At 46.0% G+C, this 18,679-nt stretch overlaps 4 protein-coding genes across 7 annotated transcripts; 2 read left to right on the top strand and 2 right to left on the bottom strand.

Moving 5' to 3' along the window:
* Positions 1-70: 70 nt before the first annotated feature.
* LOC100832867 (protein transport protein Sec61 subunit gamma) lies at positions 71-2,047 on the bottom strand. The gene is made up of 3 exons (XM_003570517.4): positions 1,808-2,047; positions 1,610-1,733; positions 71-289 (listed from the first exon to the last, which is right to left on the bottom strand). The coding sequence occupies exons 1-2, from the start codon at positions 1,899-1,901 to the stop codon at positions 1,618-1,620; spliced, it is 210 nt and encodes a 69-aa protein (XP_003570565.1). The 5' UTR covers positions 1,902-2,047; the 3' UTR covers positions 71-289; positions 1,610-1,617.
* Positions 2,048-5,152: 3,105 nt separating this feature from the next.
* LOC100830943 (protein GLUTAMINE DUMPER 5-like) lies at positions 5,153-5,987 on the top strand. The gene has a single exon (XM_003570962.4). The coding sequence runs from the start codon at positions 5,432-5,434 to the stop codon at positions 5,870-5,872; it is 441 nt and encodes a 146-aa protein (XP_003571010.2). The 5' UTR covers positions 5,153-5,431; the 3' UTR covers positions 5,873-5,987.
* A 2,366-nt stretch (positions 5,988-8,353) lies between these two features.
* LOC100829198 (zinc finger protein CONSTANS-LIKE 5) lies at positions 8,354-10,139 on the bottom strand. Of its 2 annotated transcripts, none has more exons than XM_024460390.1 (3): positions 9,382-10,139; positions 9,148-9,282; positions 8,354-9,054 (listed from the first exon to the last, which is right to left on the bottom strand). In XM_024460390.1, the coding sequence occupies exons 1-3, from the start codon at positions 10,039-10,041 to the stop codon at positions 8,701-8,703; spliced, it is 1,149 nt and encodes a 382-aa protein (XP_024316158.1). In that variant the 5' UTR covers positions 10,042-10,139; the 3' UTR covers positions 8,354-8,700. The 2 variants fall into 2 exon arrangements, with proteins under 2 accessions (XP_024316158.1, XP_003570553.1); XM_003570505.4 differs by having other exon boundaries at positions 9,157-9,282; positions 9,382-10,136.
* Positions 10,140-15,338: 5,199 nt separating this feature from the next.
* LOC100830633 (CBL-interacting serine/threonine-protein kinase 21) lies at positions 15,339-18,619 on the top strand. Of its 3 annotated transcripts, XM_014901354.2 has the most exons (15): positions 15,339-15,466; positions 15,674-15,865; positions 15,959-16,021; positions 16,140-16,211; positions 16,307-16,414; positions 16,540-16,620; positions 16,720-16,773; positions 16,896-17,021; positions 17,114-17,203; positions 17,284-17,430; positions 17,510-17,617; positions 17,765-17,869; positions 17,967-18,029; positions 18,216-18,290; positions 18,371-18,619. In XM_014901354.2, the coding sequence occupies exons 2-15, from the start codon at positions 15,704-15,706 to the stop codon at positions 18,437-18,439; spliced, it is 1,323 nt and encodes a 440-aa protein (XP_014756840.1). In that variant the 5' UTR covers positions 15,339-15,466; positions 15,674-15,703; the 3' UTR covers positions 18,440-18,619. The 3 variants fall into 3 exon arrangements, with proteins under 3 accessions (XP_014756840.1, XP_014756839.1, XP_003571009.1); XM_014901353.2 differs by having other exon boundaries at positions 15,409-15,865; XM_003570961.4 differs by having other exon boundaries at positions 15,410-15,865; positions 16,549-16,620.
* Positions 18,620-18,679: the final 60 nt, after the last annotated feature.

Genomic DNA, 18,679 nt, shown 5'->3' with positions numbered 1-18,679 from the left:
GGTATCCAAGCCAGTAGTGCCAACTCATCATGTGAGGTTTATGTGCTTTGATGCACCGGGCAAGATACGGTTTTCATTCTTGTACCTCGCTACTTCATTTCGGTCTAGCCAATATCAGGCACCAACTGCTCCAGATACACCAATACAACTGTTTGAAATGAAGATGCAACAAAACTGTCCTCGAATATGAAGTCCTAAAGGAATTGCTTTAGCTTTACGGTATCAAGACAAGAAAACTGGCACCGCCTCCACGAATTGACTCCATCCTCTTTGCTCTGTGGCCCATCACCTGTGGAAAGGGCAACAATACGTCTTGGAAGTTAGAACCATCATCAGGAGCACCAGAAAACATGAGCCAGCAGGTTTGAGGTTAGTCCTGTCCTGGTGACAGGCACATAGTATATAAGGAGGTAGTAACATTTATGATGCAACAGTGATGCTGAGATTATGATTACATGGACATGGATCATCATTACATTAAGCAATACTGTATCTGGATGTGAATTGCACACGTCCCTAAACAAACACCACATCAAATGATCAGATACATAATCTATGAGATATGATCAACCTTGTAATAAATTAGTACCCTCTGACAGAGTGACAGGACAATAGTTATTCCATTTCTTGTACTCCGATCCATATTAATTGTCGAAATATTACATGTATCTAGACACCTTTTAGGCATAGATAGATCCATATTTGGACAAATTTGAGACAATTAATATGGATCGGAGGGAGTAATAAATTAAGGAGACGTATTCCATAAGCAGCCACGTTAATGTTACATCAAAGGGTCTAACTGGGTTATTTGTCCCTCTTGCAGCTTGTATCATGAAAATAATTGGGCTTGTTAAACAGACCAGTTTGGGTGATGGTTCATTCTAGTCCAGGATTCAAGGTTTAGAATTCTATTTCCTACAAGTTGCATGGAAATAATTTACAGGCTGTCTAAACAAAAACATTTCCTATATCTTAACATCATGATGCTGCCTGCCTGGAAATGTTATGCAGCGCAGAACAGGCCAATGGATAAAACATAACCCAGATTCCTAAAATAGCATAAAGAGGCCACTAAAGCAGATCTAACCACCTCTTAGTGGATAACCGCTTGGGAATGTGTATATACCTCAGTGCAGTTCGAGAAGTTAAACAGAATTAATATAACTGGCAATCTGGCACTGGCTGTTGAGATGGCGTATGGACCACAAAAGGAGCTGATGCATATAGCACCCATTAAATTTCAGATGAAAACTCTACTATAGGCTTCAATGATTAACATGGTCAAAGCAGGCCTCCAAAGTCCAACCCAAGCTATTAGTACACCCAATGAAAAATCAAACGGAAGAGTGCTTGAATCAATTCGGCGAGTGTCATCTCGCAATGACTAGTCCTATGCAAATAAAGTACCAGTACTGTGTCAACTATCAATCACACACTACCAATTACCAAATAGATATGATCAGAAAAAACCTAATTGAGATCAGTTATTCTAACTAAACCCTTCGATCTCTCGGATCCACTCTGCCCTACGGGTCGACGACGGCGAATTGTGGGCATCACATCCACAGGAGCACACATATACAGACAAGCGGGCGCGGGCACATACCTACGGAATCAGCCGGACCCGACGATGATGTTGTTGATGGGAATGAAGATGAGCTTGACGAAGAACCCGACGAAGCCCATGGCGACGAACCCTGTCGCCGTCCGCACCGCCACCTTGGTGAACTCTGCAACAAAATTACGGTGTCAGATCTGTATATCGATGAGCCGTGGGGGATCGCCGCCGGTGTCCTGGTCGTACCCTTGCGGTCGGGCTTGTGGCAGCGCTTGACGAGGCGCACGCTGTCCTTGGTGAAATCCCGGAGCGGGTCGACCACGGAGTCCACGGCGTCCATCGGTGGTTCTTCTGGTTGCGCTGCGCAGCCGCGGTGGAGGGGGAGAGATCACGCCGGAGGGATGGGGAAGGGAATTGGGAAGCGGAACCCGACGAGGTCTTGCGGCGCGTCTGACGACGTGGACGGGTGACGTGTCCTTAATTCCTTGTACAAGCAACACGTCTTCGAACAGATCTTCGGTTAAAAGGGCCTCTTGGGCTCCAGAGGTTTATGCATATGGGCCACATTTGAATTAAGGTTGGGCCGGTACTCTGTATTTTATGTCCAGTGTGCGATGACGACAGTTGGGCCTTCGTCGCGCCAAACGAAGAACCCGACAAAGCCCATGTTGGATATATTGATCGATCATCGATGCTTTGAGGCACCCTCCGATGGTGATTGAACAGAGGAAGCAAATCAAACTCCTTTGCTAGCTCCATCTGCTACACGAGAAGAGACGGTGATATGAGAAAATGATGTTTTAATGTGGTAATCAGACGTATCCTCCACAACAGTTTCACATGTGAGTCACCCCCTAAAAGAAAAGTGAGACCAAGTTATCCAAGCACGTATTATTGTTAATTATATTATTTTCACCCCCACTGGTGTAAATTAAGCCGTCCTTTTTGACATATGTGGTTCGTCTTCTCTTTAACAAGAAAATGATATTTTGTGGACAAAGGAACCAAAGGATGTCTATCTGCCCACACCTTTGCAACCTTTCTTTGTTGGACGCGGCTGAATCCGAGTGTGCCTGCATGCAGGCAGTCTGATTGATTCAAGTCCACTCCCGTCAAATCTATTTGTTGGAAGATCACCCTTTGCTCATGTCCTTTCCTCGGTGGCTTTTAGCCAAGGCGATAAAATCAGTTGCATATCTGCAATGGTCGCCAGCCGCGACGCTTGATTGCACGCATGCATGCACCGCTGTGCGTGGAATTCACGTGCTCAATTTAATCCTCTCGGTTAAGTAGTTAATTTGTGAAATTAATTATCAGAGAAAATATATTTTCTGTCACCTAATTTGTTGAAAAGTAGAAAAGCACACAAATGGTAACTCAGTTTTTTCATATACTTTCAAACCCCAACTACTGATACTGGACACGAATGCTCCTCGCTCCATTTTGAAGCGATACCAATATCGATGTGTTATGATTTTGGTATCGAAATAGCCGTATTAGCCTATCAGATTGGGATCAGTGTACCTTTTGGCACACCGAGTCAATTTATTTTCGAGGAAAGAAAAACCAGAAAACAAGAGTCGACGTGGCAATTTGGGAGCCAAAACCATGTTACATCGGCACGAGTAAAGCTTCGCATGCGTGGGAGACCATTTGTGTTGGGTAAAGAAAAGTGTATGAAAAAACGTTGAGGGGTCATTTGCTTCCTTTTCAACGAATGAGGGGATGAAAAATATAATTTTCTCTAATTTGGACTCACATGCATGCGGATATATGATCTATGCTGAATGTAATTGTTGCGGCCGGACTCGTATAAGTTGTTAGGTTTTTGAACGATTGGCTCGTTTTTTCTTTGTTTGAATTACAAATCATGTGTGGTGGTCTATTCTTGCATGCATCCTTTCAAACGCTGCGTGCCTAAAGTAGAGAAAAGTGAGAAGGACCTTCGTTGCATGTCTTGTGCTGAAGTTTTTTTTTCTTGATGGATTCAAGTTGTCGCTGTCAACAATCCCCAAACACATTTCTTCTTCCATAAAGCTTGAAAACAACAATAAGAAACAAAGATAGCTGATGTCCTTCTCTAAAACATGATAGGGTGTCGCTTTTTGAAAAAAAGATATTGAGTTGAGGGAGAGAAGAGAAAATTCACTATTCTTTTCCACAGAAATAAGAATGAAATAAATCTTAACGTGTGATGTTAGGTTATTCTGACTTTAGTGACTTTGGAGCATAATTGCGATCAAGAACGCCTTTTGCGTAATTTGAGTCTTTCGACTGCCTACAAGCCTTTGCTTGCAAAACCGAAACTCGCCGGATGTCGAGATCGATATCGTGAAAGTGTTCAATTATTGCCATGGAATGTGTGTATATGCCCGTGTGAACTAAGCATCGTTGTTTCATTGTGTATATAGATTTCAAACATATGCATACTAAAGGGAGAAATTGTTAATTTCCTCGTGCATACAGTTTATGAATTTTCCGCGTTCAAGTTATGTTTAATACAGTATGAGCTATTGGTGCTTGAATTACAAGGTTATTTGGTACTCTGCCACACATAGTTATACACAAAACTATGAGAAAGAACTAGGCAGGATGAAAGGTTGTGTTCCAGTGGATTATGGTGGCCCCATTTGATTTAGCCATTTTTATATTTTTCATTTGCCTGTCTAATGGCATGGTATGTATAATGTTCTTATTTCGATGCACTTGAGAGTTAATGGAATCTTAGTTTAATTTAGTTAACAACACCTCAACTTTTTGGCAAGTTTGTTTTAAATAACAAATACAAAGTAAGTTCAGTGCATCCGAGGATGCAGAGACTAGGGCGTTTTTGACTTTCCTTTTTGAATAAACAATGTAAGTTCAGCACAATACATTGCATTTACGGAACCATGGACAAGATGATTGCTGATTTCGAAATTTATGTTCCGATTTATTTATTTGTTAAGATGATACTCTCTTCTTTTCAGAAAGCTTGACATATTTGGTTTCGTTGAGGCAAGACTCTGATAAAATAATAACTTTACGAATATGCAATTCATATGACAGGAAAACATAATTATCAGTAAGAACTTTTAAAGAAGGATCTATTGATAAATTTGTCGTCTTAAAAAACACATATTTGTACCAAATATTTGTCTTAATGAAACTAAATACGCCAACCTTTGTTAAAAGGAGACAGTATGTTCTAATTTCCATGTAAACTCATCGGAGCAATATAGCACTGTTGATTACTAGCATGGAACTAAATTTTCACAATTATATCTGGAGTACATTGGGTTTCCTAGTTAATTTCTTCCCACCATGTGCAAAAGAGCGTAAAATCTAGCTGCTTTATGGAGCCATTCGCACTAGAGGGCGAGAAAATATGCAAATGTCGCCATAAACTTGGCCAGCATCCATGTAGTGCTCAATCCACTTATGGATTATATAACTGTACATTTATGCATAGCGATTACGACCTTGTAATTAAGCTCAATCTTCTGCGAGGATTAAACTATTAATGCTACATTTGCATTGCCCTTGTAGGTGAAACCGGATAAGAAGGAACCCAAGAAACATTAAGGATTTCCATTCCAGTGCTGCAACTTTCTGAAAAGCCATGATCACTAGGTTGGCAGACGCTTAGTTCAATTTACCCTAAAATTCATGATGTCATGGATTGAAAATACTACAGAATTTTGTACTGGACGGTTTGCTCGGTTGGAGCTAATCCGATTTTGAACACCGCTGTGCCATAGAGCCGCCGAGTTCTGTTAACGCTTTTTTGGGAAGGGCCTCTGTATGTATAAATAGGGTGACCAGAGCAAGGACACACTCTGTCTCATCAGACAACATAGAGACGCTTGCTATCACTGGAACACGAGCCTCATGCCACCGATGAGGCCAGGAGCGGCGGAGTACCCCATGGCCCAGGGCCCCGCAGCACCATCGTCGGCGCGCTCGCCGTGGCAGTCGCCGGTGCCGTACCTCTTCGGCGCGCTCGCGGCGATGCTGGGCCTCGTCGCGCTCTCGCTCCTCGCCCTGGCCTGCTCCCACTGGAAGTTCTCCCGCGGCCTCGGCCCGGACGGCGACCAGGCCGCCGGCCCCGACGCCGCCGCAAAGGGCCGCGGGGCTCCCGGGCTGGCAGGGGAGTGCCAGCAGCACGTGGCGGTCATCATGGCCGGTGACGAGCGGCCCACGTTCCTGGCCACGCCGGCGCCGACGTCGTGCCGTGCCGCGGTCCACGGCACCGGCGGCGACCTCGCAGCCGGCGTGACGACGTGCTCCCAAGACGACGCGCAGAGGCAGACCGCAAGCGCTACCGTGTAATTAGCTACCGCATACCGGATATATACTCCTATGTCATTTCTTGGTCTTCTTCTTTAACTCAGAGCTGATAATAAAGTTGTACATATCGAGAGGGTCATTCAAGATGTTTCATTTAGACATTTTGGTAGTTTAATCATTCGTAGAATCCAACATAGCTAATTAGTACTCCCTCTTATCCATAAAAAATATCGCCCATTTTGTACTAAGTTGGTATAAATTTTGTACCAAGTGCGCGACATTTTTTATGGATAAGAGGGAGTATGAATTTTAGGAGAAAATCAACTATTCCTTCTCTGCGAATACTATGGATTTGCTAGAAAACAATTTTCTACTGTATAAAAATTCTTAAATTTCAACTGGCATGCAATGGAGGTTGCCACAAAGGTCGTCCCACCTCGGTGAGGCGGTTAGGATTGACTTGTGAGATGAGACACGAAAGACGGCAGTCTGAGTTGAATGAGGAGATCTCACCGGAGTGGTTAGGAGTTAAGGGTTGAGGATAGAGCTAGACAAGGGGGCATCGACGCCATAGTAGATCTCATGCTCCCTTGGCATGACGGGTGGCGGAGGTCAGACCGACAATGACGACAGTTTAGGCAAGGGGTGTCGGTAGGGCAGCAATAAAAAACTTTATGTGTAGCTTATCCATACATCACCGGATATTTCTCGAGTCAAAGATATTTGATATTTGTAATATCTTCCATTATCGAACGAATTTAGGATAATTTGGGGTCAAGCTCTCAAAGAACCTCTCAAAGCCTCTTTCAGTCAAAGATATTCATAAGAATTTCAGAGAATTAAAATCATTAGGTATTTTTCCCAGTTGTTAACGCTGTATAATTGAATTATATGTGATTTTTTCCCTATAGGTTCTTTTGCACTCTCTTTAAAGGAAAATTGAACATCAATCTTGGATATGTTGGCCGTTCTATTCGAATATCTCTGTGCTCACATTGCTATACTCGGAAGGGACACCTGATCGTTATGTCAAAATTCTGTGCTATGCATTCTCTACTAGCGAACGACACCGGTGTTTGTTTTCTTCCTTTTGAGTGGTTCCGATCGCTTGATATGAAATTGAGCGATAAACTGTACTGATGGAACTGAAAAGGAGAAGCACATTTTTTTTTGGAGGAAAAAGAGAAGCACATAAGCCCATATGTAAGGTACCATCTGTTGGGCCAGGCCACCATGTTAAGAGATCGAGCCCACTCATCCCATAATAAACCAAGCAAAACAACCATCGGATTCTCGAAAAAAAAAAGAAGCAAAACAAGAATCTTTCCCTCTGAAAAAACAGTCATATCACCGCCGCAAATTAATTTGGCATGTGCATCATCATCCCAGCTTGAGTATAGCATAATCATGTATGTATAACAAGGTTTGTACTCCGTAACACTCTATTATGTTTTCTGTTTCATAATATGCAGGGAGAGCTATATGTATAATGACGTATCATTTGTCTGGTTTTAGAAAGATCCATCCTTGGGCAAGGTTCATGCTCCATCCACACAAGAGAAACATTTGCACTTTACTTCACGTGCTAGCCATGCATGCGTCGACATTAATCTCCTTTTCCACGATGAATGCATGTTAATTAATTAACAAGCTCAAGGAGGTTACGTGTCGTCGTGTCGATCGATTCGGTTCCGACAAGGAGATCAAACTCGGTGAGATACGTGCGCACCGCCAAATCTTGAAGCGAAGGCAAAGCTGAGCAGCGGCATGCTACCTTGCAAAATTGCCAGCTTGTTTTGACAACTGACAATTAGTACGAACTCCAGGAATTTGGACCGGAGGGCAGCTCGCCTAGTTAAACCTGTACCTTGTGTCGCTTGCTTGGATTTTCCTATCATATACTCACACTTCGGGGCAGGTATATGTCGGCAATGGCTACTGATCACTGCCATGTTCCTCCCATTATATTTTGCTGGTAAGAATTTGGTGTTTTCGCTGCGGAACTGATGACTTATGGCATCGGAGGTCAAATGGATCCCACAATACACGTACCTTCTACTCCCTCCGTTCCTAAATACTCTGTCGTGGTATTTAGAAACGGAGGGAGTAGATGTTAATATTGGGTTGAATAAGTCATAATCGAGCACGAGGTTTAAGTATGGTATTGATCCAAAACAATGGTTATGTAACTCGACTTGATCGTGTGAGGCTGAAGCGGACTTGACACACAAGTGAGCAGTCTGACGACATCGTCGGGTGTGGATTTGGTCAGGATATCCTGTGGTATCAAGAGCAGTCCCATTTTCTTCATCTTGTGCTTGGACCGAGAACCTTGTGAACAGTCCCATTTTTTTTTCTATTGCACGTTCCTTGTAGATTCTACACCGCGCAATCTCAGTATTTTGACTCGTAGAACTATATATGCGTCACATATAGAACTTTAAGTTGTCAGGATATGTCTATTTTTTGTAACACCGGAACGTGGCATCGTAGCATGCATAACAGCGAGGAATGAGATAACAGTTTCTCAAAGTCATAAATAGCAAACATGTAGGTTAAACAAAGAGTAATATCCATAAACGTGGAGCAGACAAGGCCGAGATGAAGCATCATCGGAACCGTTGGTAAGACGTGAAATAAAAATCTTGTCGACCCCAAAACTAGAACTAGCTGTTCTAGCAACAGTAGAACCAGCCTAATTTTTCATCAAGCTTAGCCGAAAAAAGAGGTAGCAGTGGACTAGTCAACCAGAACTAGCTGTACTAACTTATTCTAGTTCTAGCCAACATGCATGCCAACCAGCCATCGATCGGTCGGTCATCCAGCCCGAAGCAAGCAAAACCATCTGCCCACGTACGCCGGCGCGCGCGTCAGAAGGTGGGCACGACGCCGTAGTAGCTGCCGAAGTCGAGCACGCAGCTGGGCGCCCGCGCCGTGGCCATGTCCGTGGCCGCGGCGTCGGCGTCGGCGTCGGCGTCGGCGTCGGCATCGGCATCGGCGTCTTCGGTGCGCTTGGCGAAGCGGCCCTTGACGCGGGGCCGCGACTCGGCGTAGGCCTTCCGGGACGCGTACCGGATGGTCTTCTCGAACCGCCGGTTCTTGCGCTTCTCGCGGTACCGCATCAGGCGCGCCTCCCTCGACATCTCCCCTGTCGCCGCAGTACTCGCCGCGCCGTCGACGGCGCCCCGTTCCGGCACCGCCGCCACGTCCACGGTAGACGAGACCTGCTTAATCGAATGCAAGACCGGATAAATCACTTGCACGCAGCACAAAAATTCAAGAATTTAACATGTGTGATCTCTGAATCTCTGGCATACACTGCTTACACTGTGGGTAGGAGTGGGGGCGTACGGCAGGTACGCGGCCTTGGACAGCGAGAAGTCGAGCTCGATGATGCCGCCGCCGCGGCCACAGATGGCATCCGGCACCAGCCCGACCTCCGACGATGAGCCCTGTTCGATCCAAACCAAAGCAAACAAACATCAGCATGATGCTCGATCCAAACAAGCAAAAACATTAAGGAAGCAAAGCAAGGGATAATTAATTCTTACACTGCCACCGAGGGACGCCGCCGTGTAAGAGCTGTACGACGACGGCTTGGACACCGGGGCGGCGGCCACGCGACCGAAGTCCAGCTCCACCGCGCCCGGTCCGGATCCGCCGTGGTTGTTGTTGCTCGGGACAACGCTATCGGCGTGCGGGAACCGCGCGAACTCGGGGCCGAAGAACGGGTCCATCTCCGCCATCACGTCCGCGAACAGGAAGTCCATCTTCATCATCGCGTTCTCCTTGCCGCCGCCGACAATGGCGTCGGCCTTCCCTCCTCCGCCTAGCAGACGCGAGCCGTGAGAAACGTGACCAATATCACCAGCGTCGTCGATCTCGGACTCGGAAGAGCCGATGGGGCGGACGGGGACGCGCTCGTGGCGGCGGGCGAGCGGGTTGGCGTCGTGGATGTCGGCGTCGCAGGAGGCGCAGAGCGCGGCGGCGTCGGCGCGGCAGGTGACCGCGGCGGGGGCCAGCTCGCACACCTCGCACACCCACACGCGCTCGTGCCCGGCCCGCGCGTGCGCCGCGTCGCACCCCGCGCAGAGGTAGGAGGATTCACCGCCGCCGCACGTCCGGCAGTGCGACGTCGCCGGCGAGCCGCCGCACGACCCGCACCGCCTCCCGCCCACGCCCCAGTACCTCCCGATCCCCTGCATCTCCATTGCCAATCCAAGAAGCCGAAGCCGAAGCCGAGGCAGAAACAAAAGCGGCAAGCTCGAAGGGGGGGAGCAAAATGTTAGCACAAGCCGAGGCTGCCGGCTGCTTTATAGTACTAGCTCGAGGCCGGCCGGGGAAGAAGAGAAGCTCGGGGGCGGCGAGGGTGACGTGGCGGGAGGAGGAGTACGTGGAAGGCTGCGGGCCAAGCGAAAATTGGGAAAAGAAAGGGGGAAATGTTGATCTCGTGGATCTTGTGGGAGGTGGGTGGGGGCCCACGAGTCGATTCTGGGCCATGTGGTTGGTGGGCCCCGCGCACGAGAGTGGCGGCAAAGACGCGACTACCGCTTCGATGCTGATCGGGAAATTATATGTCACGGGTTGGACTTTGGACCGAGGTTTTGGATGTGCGATCGCCGATCAGGGCATAATGACACTAATCTATCAGCTGTTTAGGACTAATTGACTGTGCTTATCTTCGCCTCATCATGTTTATAAGTGCCGTCGCTTATGAGATAACCAAGCTCGCATGCACGGCATGATATGCTTGACATGAATATGAATATTCTTGCATGGTATGCTTTGCTAGTTTTTTCTCCGGCAAGAAAAAGAAGAAAGATCAATATGGTTGCTAGCTATATTCAGCCAAATGCTGGAATTCAATTCGTGCGTCCCAAATTGGTGTACTTCAATTAGCTTGGAAGTGCTGACCTTTGTGCTAACACAAGGTGCATGCGAGCGCTCCCGACAGGCAAATCGCGGGTTTCAGTGGGTGAGGAGATTCTGCACAGAGATATCACGAAAGCGGCAACTAATAATGAATGCGTCTCGTCGCCCTCGCCGATTTCCCAACGACGGAAGCGACAAAGATTAACTTTTACGGCCGGGCGCGCGGGGCAATTTGACCTAGCTCGGCCCAGTCCATGGCCAACTGGCTGCTCCTAATTAACCGCCTTTCGTCCTGGTCATTAACCCTTTGACAGCTCCTCGATCGTTGTCTGTCCAGCTTACAGCTTTCTAACTTGATTACGCAGCCGGAAATGTCCGAGATGCCCCTCAGGGTTCGAGAACGTTCTCCGCGTCCTGGCTAGGCAAGTAGGCATGCACGTAATATCCAAAGGGGAGAATCGAAACTAATCTGTTGGTCGCGTTGACGTGAGAGGGAGATGGAGAAAAGATGGAGGTGTGGTGACGTGGACATGGTGGACGCGTTGACGTGCCGCGGAGGCAAAGAGGTTGTGCGGCGGGGGTAGATCCGTCTTTTGGGCCGTGGGCGGAGATGACGAACCGGCTGCCGTCATATATGCTGGGATCGATAGGGATGCGGCGCGCGCGAGCGCGTCATGTGACCGTGTCGGCACGTAAAAGCACTCGCTTGAATTGACTCGATCCAGCGTCTTTTTTTTTTAGTGCTCTGTACACGTACGTAGACATGAACGTACGTAGTACGTAGGGTATACGATCGACATATACGGAGTAGATGATAAGAGTAAAATAACGTGTCATCGAGCTGCGTGTTTCAGAGTGTAGCGTGAGCGCTAGGCCTACGCGCGCATCAGCGCATGGGCGTGATGCGGATGAGATCGGGTCAGGTCGGCTGCACCTGCATGCATGGCTCATGGCTGCATGGTGAGGCGGGGCCCAGCCGTCAGTCGTCCAAGAGAACCGAAGAGTACGTCCCGTCATGTGATTGGCCCTGGCTGCGCCGCCCGCCAAACTTCCAGGCGCACTTTTCTCGTCCCGTCTCATCACGGTGGCCTCCCCGTACGTGGCAGATCGAAGGGTCGCGGGCGCCAATATCTGCAGTTCCCAAGGTATATACGGTGGTTCCAGATACGCGCGTGCGGTAAGGCCAATTCATGGGCTCTGCATGCCGTGTCCGAGACCGAGAGTGAGCTTCGTGCACCCTCCTTCCCGTTTCTCGGCAGACACGTACGCACGTATGTGGAGTATATTCCGAGGTTAGTTACATTTCGCACGCAGCCGTGCACCGTGATCTCTCCTCTCAGATGCCGCCGCTTCTGCATTCATGCCAAGTTTTGGAACGGCCCGGCTGGCCGGCATGCATGGCAGGCAGCTGCGACGGCATCTCGGCCTCGGGCGCGCAAGCAATCGCAAAGCATCGGCTCTTCAATTCGGCCCGATGGGACCGGCCTAGCCCAAAAGACCGGAAGCACCAAGGAGGCCCAACTTTGATGCCTCCATCGCGTGGTGGCGCTCGACACATCAATACAATTCGAACCACTCCGTCACACTACACTGATGTCTACGTGCCGCAGCTAGCCCATGATTCCTATCCATTGCATGCAAAAAAGTATAATTACTTAGTGCACATGAGAAGAAATAACAAAGTTGCTAAGTGGACACAAGAGAATAAGGATAATAATGACTTCAACTGAAAGTAGATTTCAAAATTTAAAATATTTATAACTTAAATCGTCTGTCCAATTCACAATCTATTTTCACCGTCGGTGTATTGTCACGTGCTTCAAATCTATATCCCACTTTAGCGTGTTTCGGAAAAAAAAATCAGAGACGATAATGCACAAGTTACCATAACAATTTGAAAGAAATTATCATGTGACAACTTGTTACTAACACAGTGATAACTTCATATATTATTGGACTACAACTTTAATTCACAAATTAGCACCCTATTTTGTATGAATTTACCATGTGGATACTAACGGGTGGCGACTTCAAACATTTTTGGTTGCTAACTTTTAGGGGAAACCCCCTCGTTAAAACATAATAATACGGGGCCTCTAGGTTTGAAGTCCTGGTCGAAACAAAGTCGCTGGTGAAGACCGGTTTTAAATTAGGTACATTGTTCGCGAGTTAAAACAATTTAAAGTTTCAATTTTGCAGGTATGTTAATAATGCCTGCATGCATGTGTTGGACCGTTTACACTACGAGCGGGCGCCATGACCATGCTTGTGCATTTACGGTTAGCACTCTCCGTCCATATATGTATGTGAACACCCAACTACATACTCCGTTAAGCTACTCCTGCCCCCAAAGACTTTGCCATTCACAAAGAAGTGATTCTCATATGACTTTGAATGATTTGGAAAACAAGAAACATAGTTTATTTCAAGATATTATTTCAAAGATCCTTCTAGTATATCACTGGCTGGACTATTTCTGGAATGTTTGATGCCTATTTAAGTTAGTTTAAGTGCAATTCTACTTGATGCCAATCATGGTTGTATGCGGTTTTTCTGGATGTGTAAAGTTTATAATTTTATTACTCTTAAAACTATACGGTGAAGTCACGATCCGTCCTTTTACCAATGATCTTTTTTCTTCTTTGTCACACCTGCGATGGGGCCTCGCAAATAAACCATATTTGAATATTTCTCGGCAATTGTTCTGCTGAAGTTACTCATTGGAGTACTATTAATTACTAATTGACTTTTTTTCTAATCACGAGGCAAACTAGCCAAACCCATAAATGAGTTTTTAAATCAAAATTTTATGAGTCTACTTTCTTCTTATAACTATCCAAACTAGTTTATGTAGAAACATTGCCAAATGTGTAGTTACTACCAGATGCAACTAATAGACTCGTTAGTGGTATACGCTGTCAAATTTTTAAAAAAACAATTATCAGTTTAGTCTTCATAATCAGTTATCAGCATTCACAACATGTACATATCGAGCGATTTTTCAACCACTTCGGTGTCTCATCATATGGAGTCGTTGCATACCCTATGATATTCTTTCACACGCCACTGCCTTAGCCTGACCTTCACCGCAAATTAATGTCATTAACATTGTTACTGATGACCGAACTGGTTTGCAAGTTCTGCAACAAAAAAAGACATAATTTAAGGCTGACGGCGTTCGGTGTCGGTACGGTTGCACAGCTTCGTCAAAATTGTTTAGTGGTGAAATTTAAAATGTTTTGTTGCTGGTGGTGAATACTTAGTACGAAGTTAACGAGAGTCTGTAGTGCGAAACAACTTATTAGTGGATGTAGATTGACAATTGTTTTCGGATTGTTTTTGCTGGGTAAGGAAGATGACAAATAAGATCAGGTCGGAAGTCTGGTGGCGTACGCTGGACGGATCAGGATGGTGGCTAACCTCGCCGCTCTCGCGCTCTACTTCCGTGGCCGCTTCTTCGGCAACAGGAACAAGAATGCGGCGGCGGCCCTGGCATCCTCAAACAAGCCACACGTGACGTCTGCAATCGTCAACTGTGACACGGAGACGTTATGTGATCAAATAATCAAATGCCGGCATCCCTTATGAAACTAAATTATAAAAGTAAAAAAATGAGAAGATAATAGATGCACTAGTACAAAACAGGCTATAGACGATATTAGAAACCCACCACTGATGACCTCACTTACAGGAGCGGACTTAGGATTTATAGATTTTGTATTAAAAAATGTAAGGTAAAACTATTTTGTGCATATAAAACCTTAGAATAGCGTCATGATCCATGAGCTTTCTTTTTTGAGAATAAATTGCTTTAATACCTTCATTCTGACCTCTCTTTTCTTTTTTCCCTTTACATACATACTATAAACTACTCCCTCCGTCCTTTTTTTTGAGGCGTCTTATTCAAAAGCTGTTGTCCGTTTATACCTGGCGTGTAGTAACCCTTTTGCCAAGCGCGTACCGAAAACACCATCAGCCTGTACACCTGCTTCATGCATTAAATAGTGCTAGCCTATCGGACCACTGCATGCAAGCCTAGGCCAAGCCAAATAACAAAAGCTAGTGTATAGGGCTAGAGGAGGAATTTTGCAAGCTAGTAAGGCTTTTGTTTCCATCTTCTTGGTACGTGTGCTAAAACTAATACACCTAGTATATGCGGACGGAGGGAATATATGTGTCTAGTTATTTGGCACAAATAATAGGTATGTAGTTGAATACCTGCATTAGTCAGGCCCCGCCCCTGCCCTTAAAAAAACCCCAAAATCAAAAAAACGATCCATCCGTGGTGCCTCCTCTAAAACCCGTCACTAATGACATCGTATCAGTGGCGGTTTTCACCTCCAAAAAACGCCGTGATGACCCACCTGTGGATCACCATGGATCACATTTTTATGAGAGTAAATTGAGTTTCGATATAGACAGTGCAAAGTTTTCTCATAAAAAAAAGATTTATGAGCTGCTTTTCTTTCCACGACCTATTATTTAGGTCGCCGGGGGCGGCCATCCGTGCCCGCCGGAGACAGGAGGCGAATATACAAACACGGGCTCTCCTTTTGCACGTGGCCGTGGTGCGCGCCGTCGACGGGAGGGCGCGCAGACGGCGACCGGCAGTTGCACTTGCATGCATGCGCCCGGCCCCGGAGATCACGTTTTCCCCACGGCTAGCTACTTTCCCCCAGGCCCCAACCACCTTTCCAGACGATCTCCATACATGCATTGCATCCATCCTACCCAACCCAAGGACCAAAGAAACCACCGGCTTTTGTACGTATCCTACAGCCACTGCCCACTCCTTATTCCTTAATTCGGATATACCACAAATGAGTAGTAACCGTAAATAATTAATCAGCTCAGTTAATGTTTTGCTGCTAGCAGTCGCCGCTGCATCTCTCCTCTCTTCCATTTTTTTTTTCGAAAAGGAGTTTGATACCTCGGCTTCCCCTCTCTTCCATGTCCTACGATATTCATCAGGAGGGGAGCATTGGAAGGTCGAGGAAGAAGATGGTGTTGGAGGAGAGCATCGGGAAGTACAGGGTCGGCCGGACCGTCGGCGAGGGCGCCTTCGCCAAGGTCAAGCTCGCCGTCGATGCCGACACCGGCGGCACCGTTGCCGTCAAGGTCATCGACAGGAGCACGGTGCTCACCAACAACCTCATGTGCCAGGTAAGGCGATCGAGCTGAAAGAGCGCATTCTCCTGATTATTGTTTGAATGATGTTTCATGGAGCAGATTAATTCTTGATGGTTTTTTCTGAAGGTGAAGAGAGAAATCAGCGCCATGAGGCTCCTCAATCACCCCAACATAGTCAAGATACATGAGGTATCATTTTTGAAATTCACCATTCATTTGCTTTCCCATTATATATGTGCCCAAACAGCATCACGATTTGAGCAGAATCAAACTTTTCTCATTTTATTTTCTTATAATATATGCGCAGGTGATCGCAACCAAGACAAAGATATGCCTTGTCATGGAGTATGTTCCAGGAGGGAAGCTCTCTGACAAGCTAGTAAGAACAGATATCTTCATCGAGTAACAGTCCTTTCAATTATTGTTAAGGTGAATTTTATAACTGTTCTTGAATTATTATTGTTTTTCTTTAAGAGTTACCTCAAGAGAATGGATGGGAGGGAAGCGAAGAAGTACTTCTACCAGCTGATTGATGCTGTGGACTACTGCCACCGGAGAGGCGTCTGTCACAGGGATCTAAAGGTCAAGACATTTTTTGTATTCCCTAGTTTACATGTCCAGATAGATATATAGATAACCCATTTCATCACGGATGCAACTGTTGCTGCATGGTTAGCACATTACTGAGTTACTGTAATTCCTGATAGTGTCAACAGCCTGAAAACCTTTTGTTAGACAGTCAAGGCAACCTGAAGGTATCTGATTTTGGCCTCAGTGTGCTAAGGAGGGTAAGAACTCACAAAGATTGTGGAGCTCATTTAGTTTGATTTGTTGATGATTCATAGTGATCGACGCCAAAACTCCGTGTCTGATTCCCTTTGATTCAGCCAGGGCAGTTGCTATCCACGTCTTGCGGCTCACCGTGTTATGTGGCTCCTGAGGTACTTAAAAGATCATAATACGACAGCAAAAATAAGAGCATGGGCATGGCCTATCCAGCTAAATTTGCATAAAGTTCCAGTCATTTGTGTTGCCAATTTATGCATTCAGAATGATCTGATAGGTGGTTCAGCACAAGAGCTACGATGGGGCGGCTGCGGACATCTGGTCCTGCGGCGTGATCCTTTTTGAACTTCTTGCGGGTTACCTGCCATTTCAAGACCGCAGCCTGACAAACTTGTACAGAAGGGTAAACATAAACTTCTGCATCTTGTACCGCCTTTTACTCTGTTGAACTTCGCTGATTGGAGATTTCCTTACTGACAACTATTCTCGTGATAGATATCCCGAGCACAGTTTGCTTTCCCGCAGTGGATCACACTGTCTCAGAAGAAGATTATCTTGAGGATACTGGATCCATCTCCTTTAACAGTAATGCTATGAAATAAATGTTCATGTAGCTTTATTAGAAGAATTTGACAAATACATATCATCTTTCAAATATGGTGCAGAGAGCAAAGATTAGCGACATTTTCGATGATGAGTGGTTCCAAGAGGGCTACAATCCTTCAGAGATGAGAATTCAGAGTGAAGAAAACTATGATTGTGTTGATCTTGAAGAGGTCGGCAGAGACAGTGATAGCAGTCACAGCACAGAGGTAACTAGAATGGGTTATTTCGTTCACTCTGAACCAGACCTTTCCTGCCTATAGTTGCTAGGAATTCCCTTGTGTCTAGGTAAGGGAAGCCGAGGAAGCAAATCTGGAGCCTGACCGGTTCGTCAACGCATTCCGGTTGATAGCAACATGCAGCGATCTTGACTTGTCAGGACTATTCCACGAGCAGGTACACTGACCAGATCTTCTGATCAACTTGGTTTCATGTGTATATTTGATATATCTGTTCATGTGTACTAGACCTGCATCAACACATGGTTCTAGGTTGTAACCATAAATTCAGTTGCTGATTATGCTGATGATGCATCATCTTCAGAAAACAAAGTTTGGCTCGCCGTATCCGGTGCAGGAAACACTGGCGATGATCACAGTTGCAGCCCGGGATGTGCGCTTGTCTGCAAAGAGAATGAGCAACTCCATGGTAATTACTCAACAACTGAAATTCAGATTCTTGAATGATCTTGAGAAAAATATCCCAAGGTCAAGTTTTTGAGCTTGGGTTCTCAATTTTGACACAGGTGAAACTTCAGGACATCAGATTACTATCAAGAAGCATGCTAGATCTCACTCTTTCCGCCGAGGTGAATTACCGCGCCAGCGGCTCTGCAAAGTTTGCAGTATTGGAAAATAAAATGTCACTGGATGTATCACTGACTCGTAGGACCAGGACCCGCATGCTAGCTCGCGACCAGCAGCGCCTTTGAAAACTGCTAACTTTGTAGTAACATCTATCTAATTTTGCCAATCTGACAAGATGAGAGACGCAGGTGATCGAGGTGACGCCAGCACACTGCGTCGTTGAAGTGTCCAAGTCCACCAGCGATCTGAGAGCATACAAAGAGGTACGTTAATGTCTGATCCTACCTCAAGGAGATATGATAACACAGTTCACTGATGAGCAATGCATTGCGAACAATTGCAGTTCTGCACAAGCCTGTGGAGATTGCTCAATGAGGGGGAGGAGCAGCGAGGCAGCTCTTCTGATTTGTAGGACAGCAAGTCTGCGTAGAGCACGATCAATTTGGAGAGAGCAATATAGGGCAGGTCCCGAGCTAGCACAGGCAGCTAGGATGTTCAGATGGTGGTCGTTCCAGATTGTATCAAGCACCAAGTGCTCAATGATTGTAAATGCTACCCTGGTTAATCAGTAAAATCTCTCACCTTTCCATCACAAGAGGATATGAGATATAATTTTTGAAGTTTGAAATTAGAACAGGAGCATCTAATTTTT

Source organism: Brachypodium distachyon, chromosome 3, assembly GCF_000005505.3.
Source record: "Brachypodium distachyon strain Bd21 chromosome 3, Brachypodium_distachyon_v3.0, whole genome shotgun sequence".
In the NCBI taxonomy this organism is placed as follows: domain Eukaryota; kingdom Viridiplantae; phylum Streptophyta; class Magnoliopsida; order Poales; family Poaceae; genus Brachypodium; species Brachypodium distachyon.
Note: the sequence above shows the minus strand (reverse complement) of the source record. Positions and strands in the feature narration are given on the sequence as shown.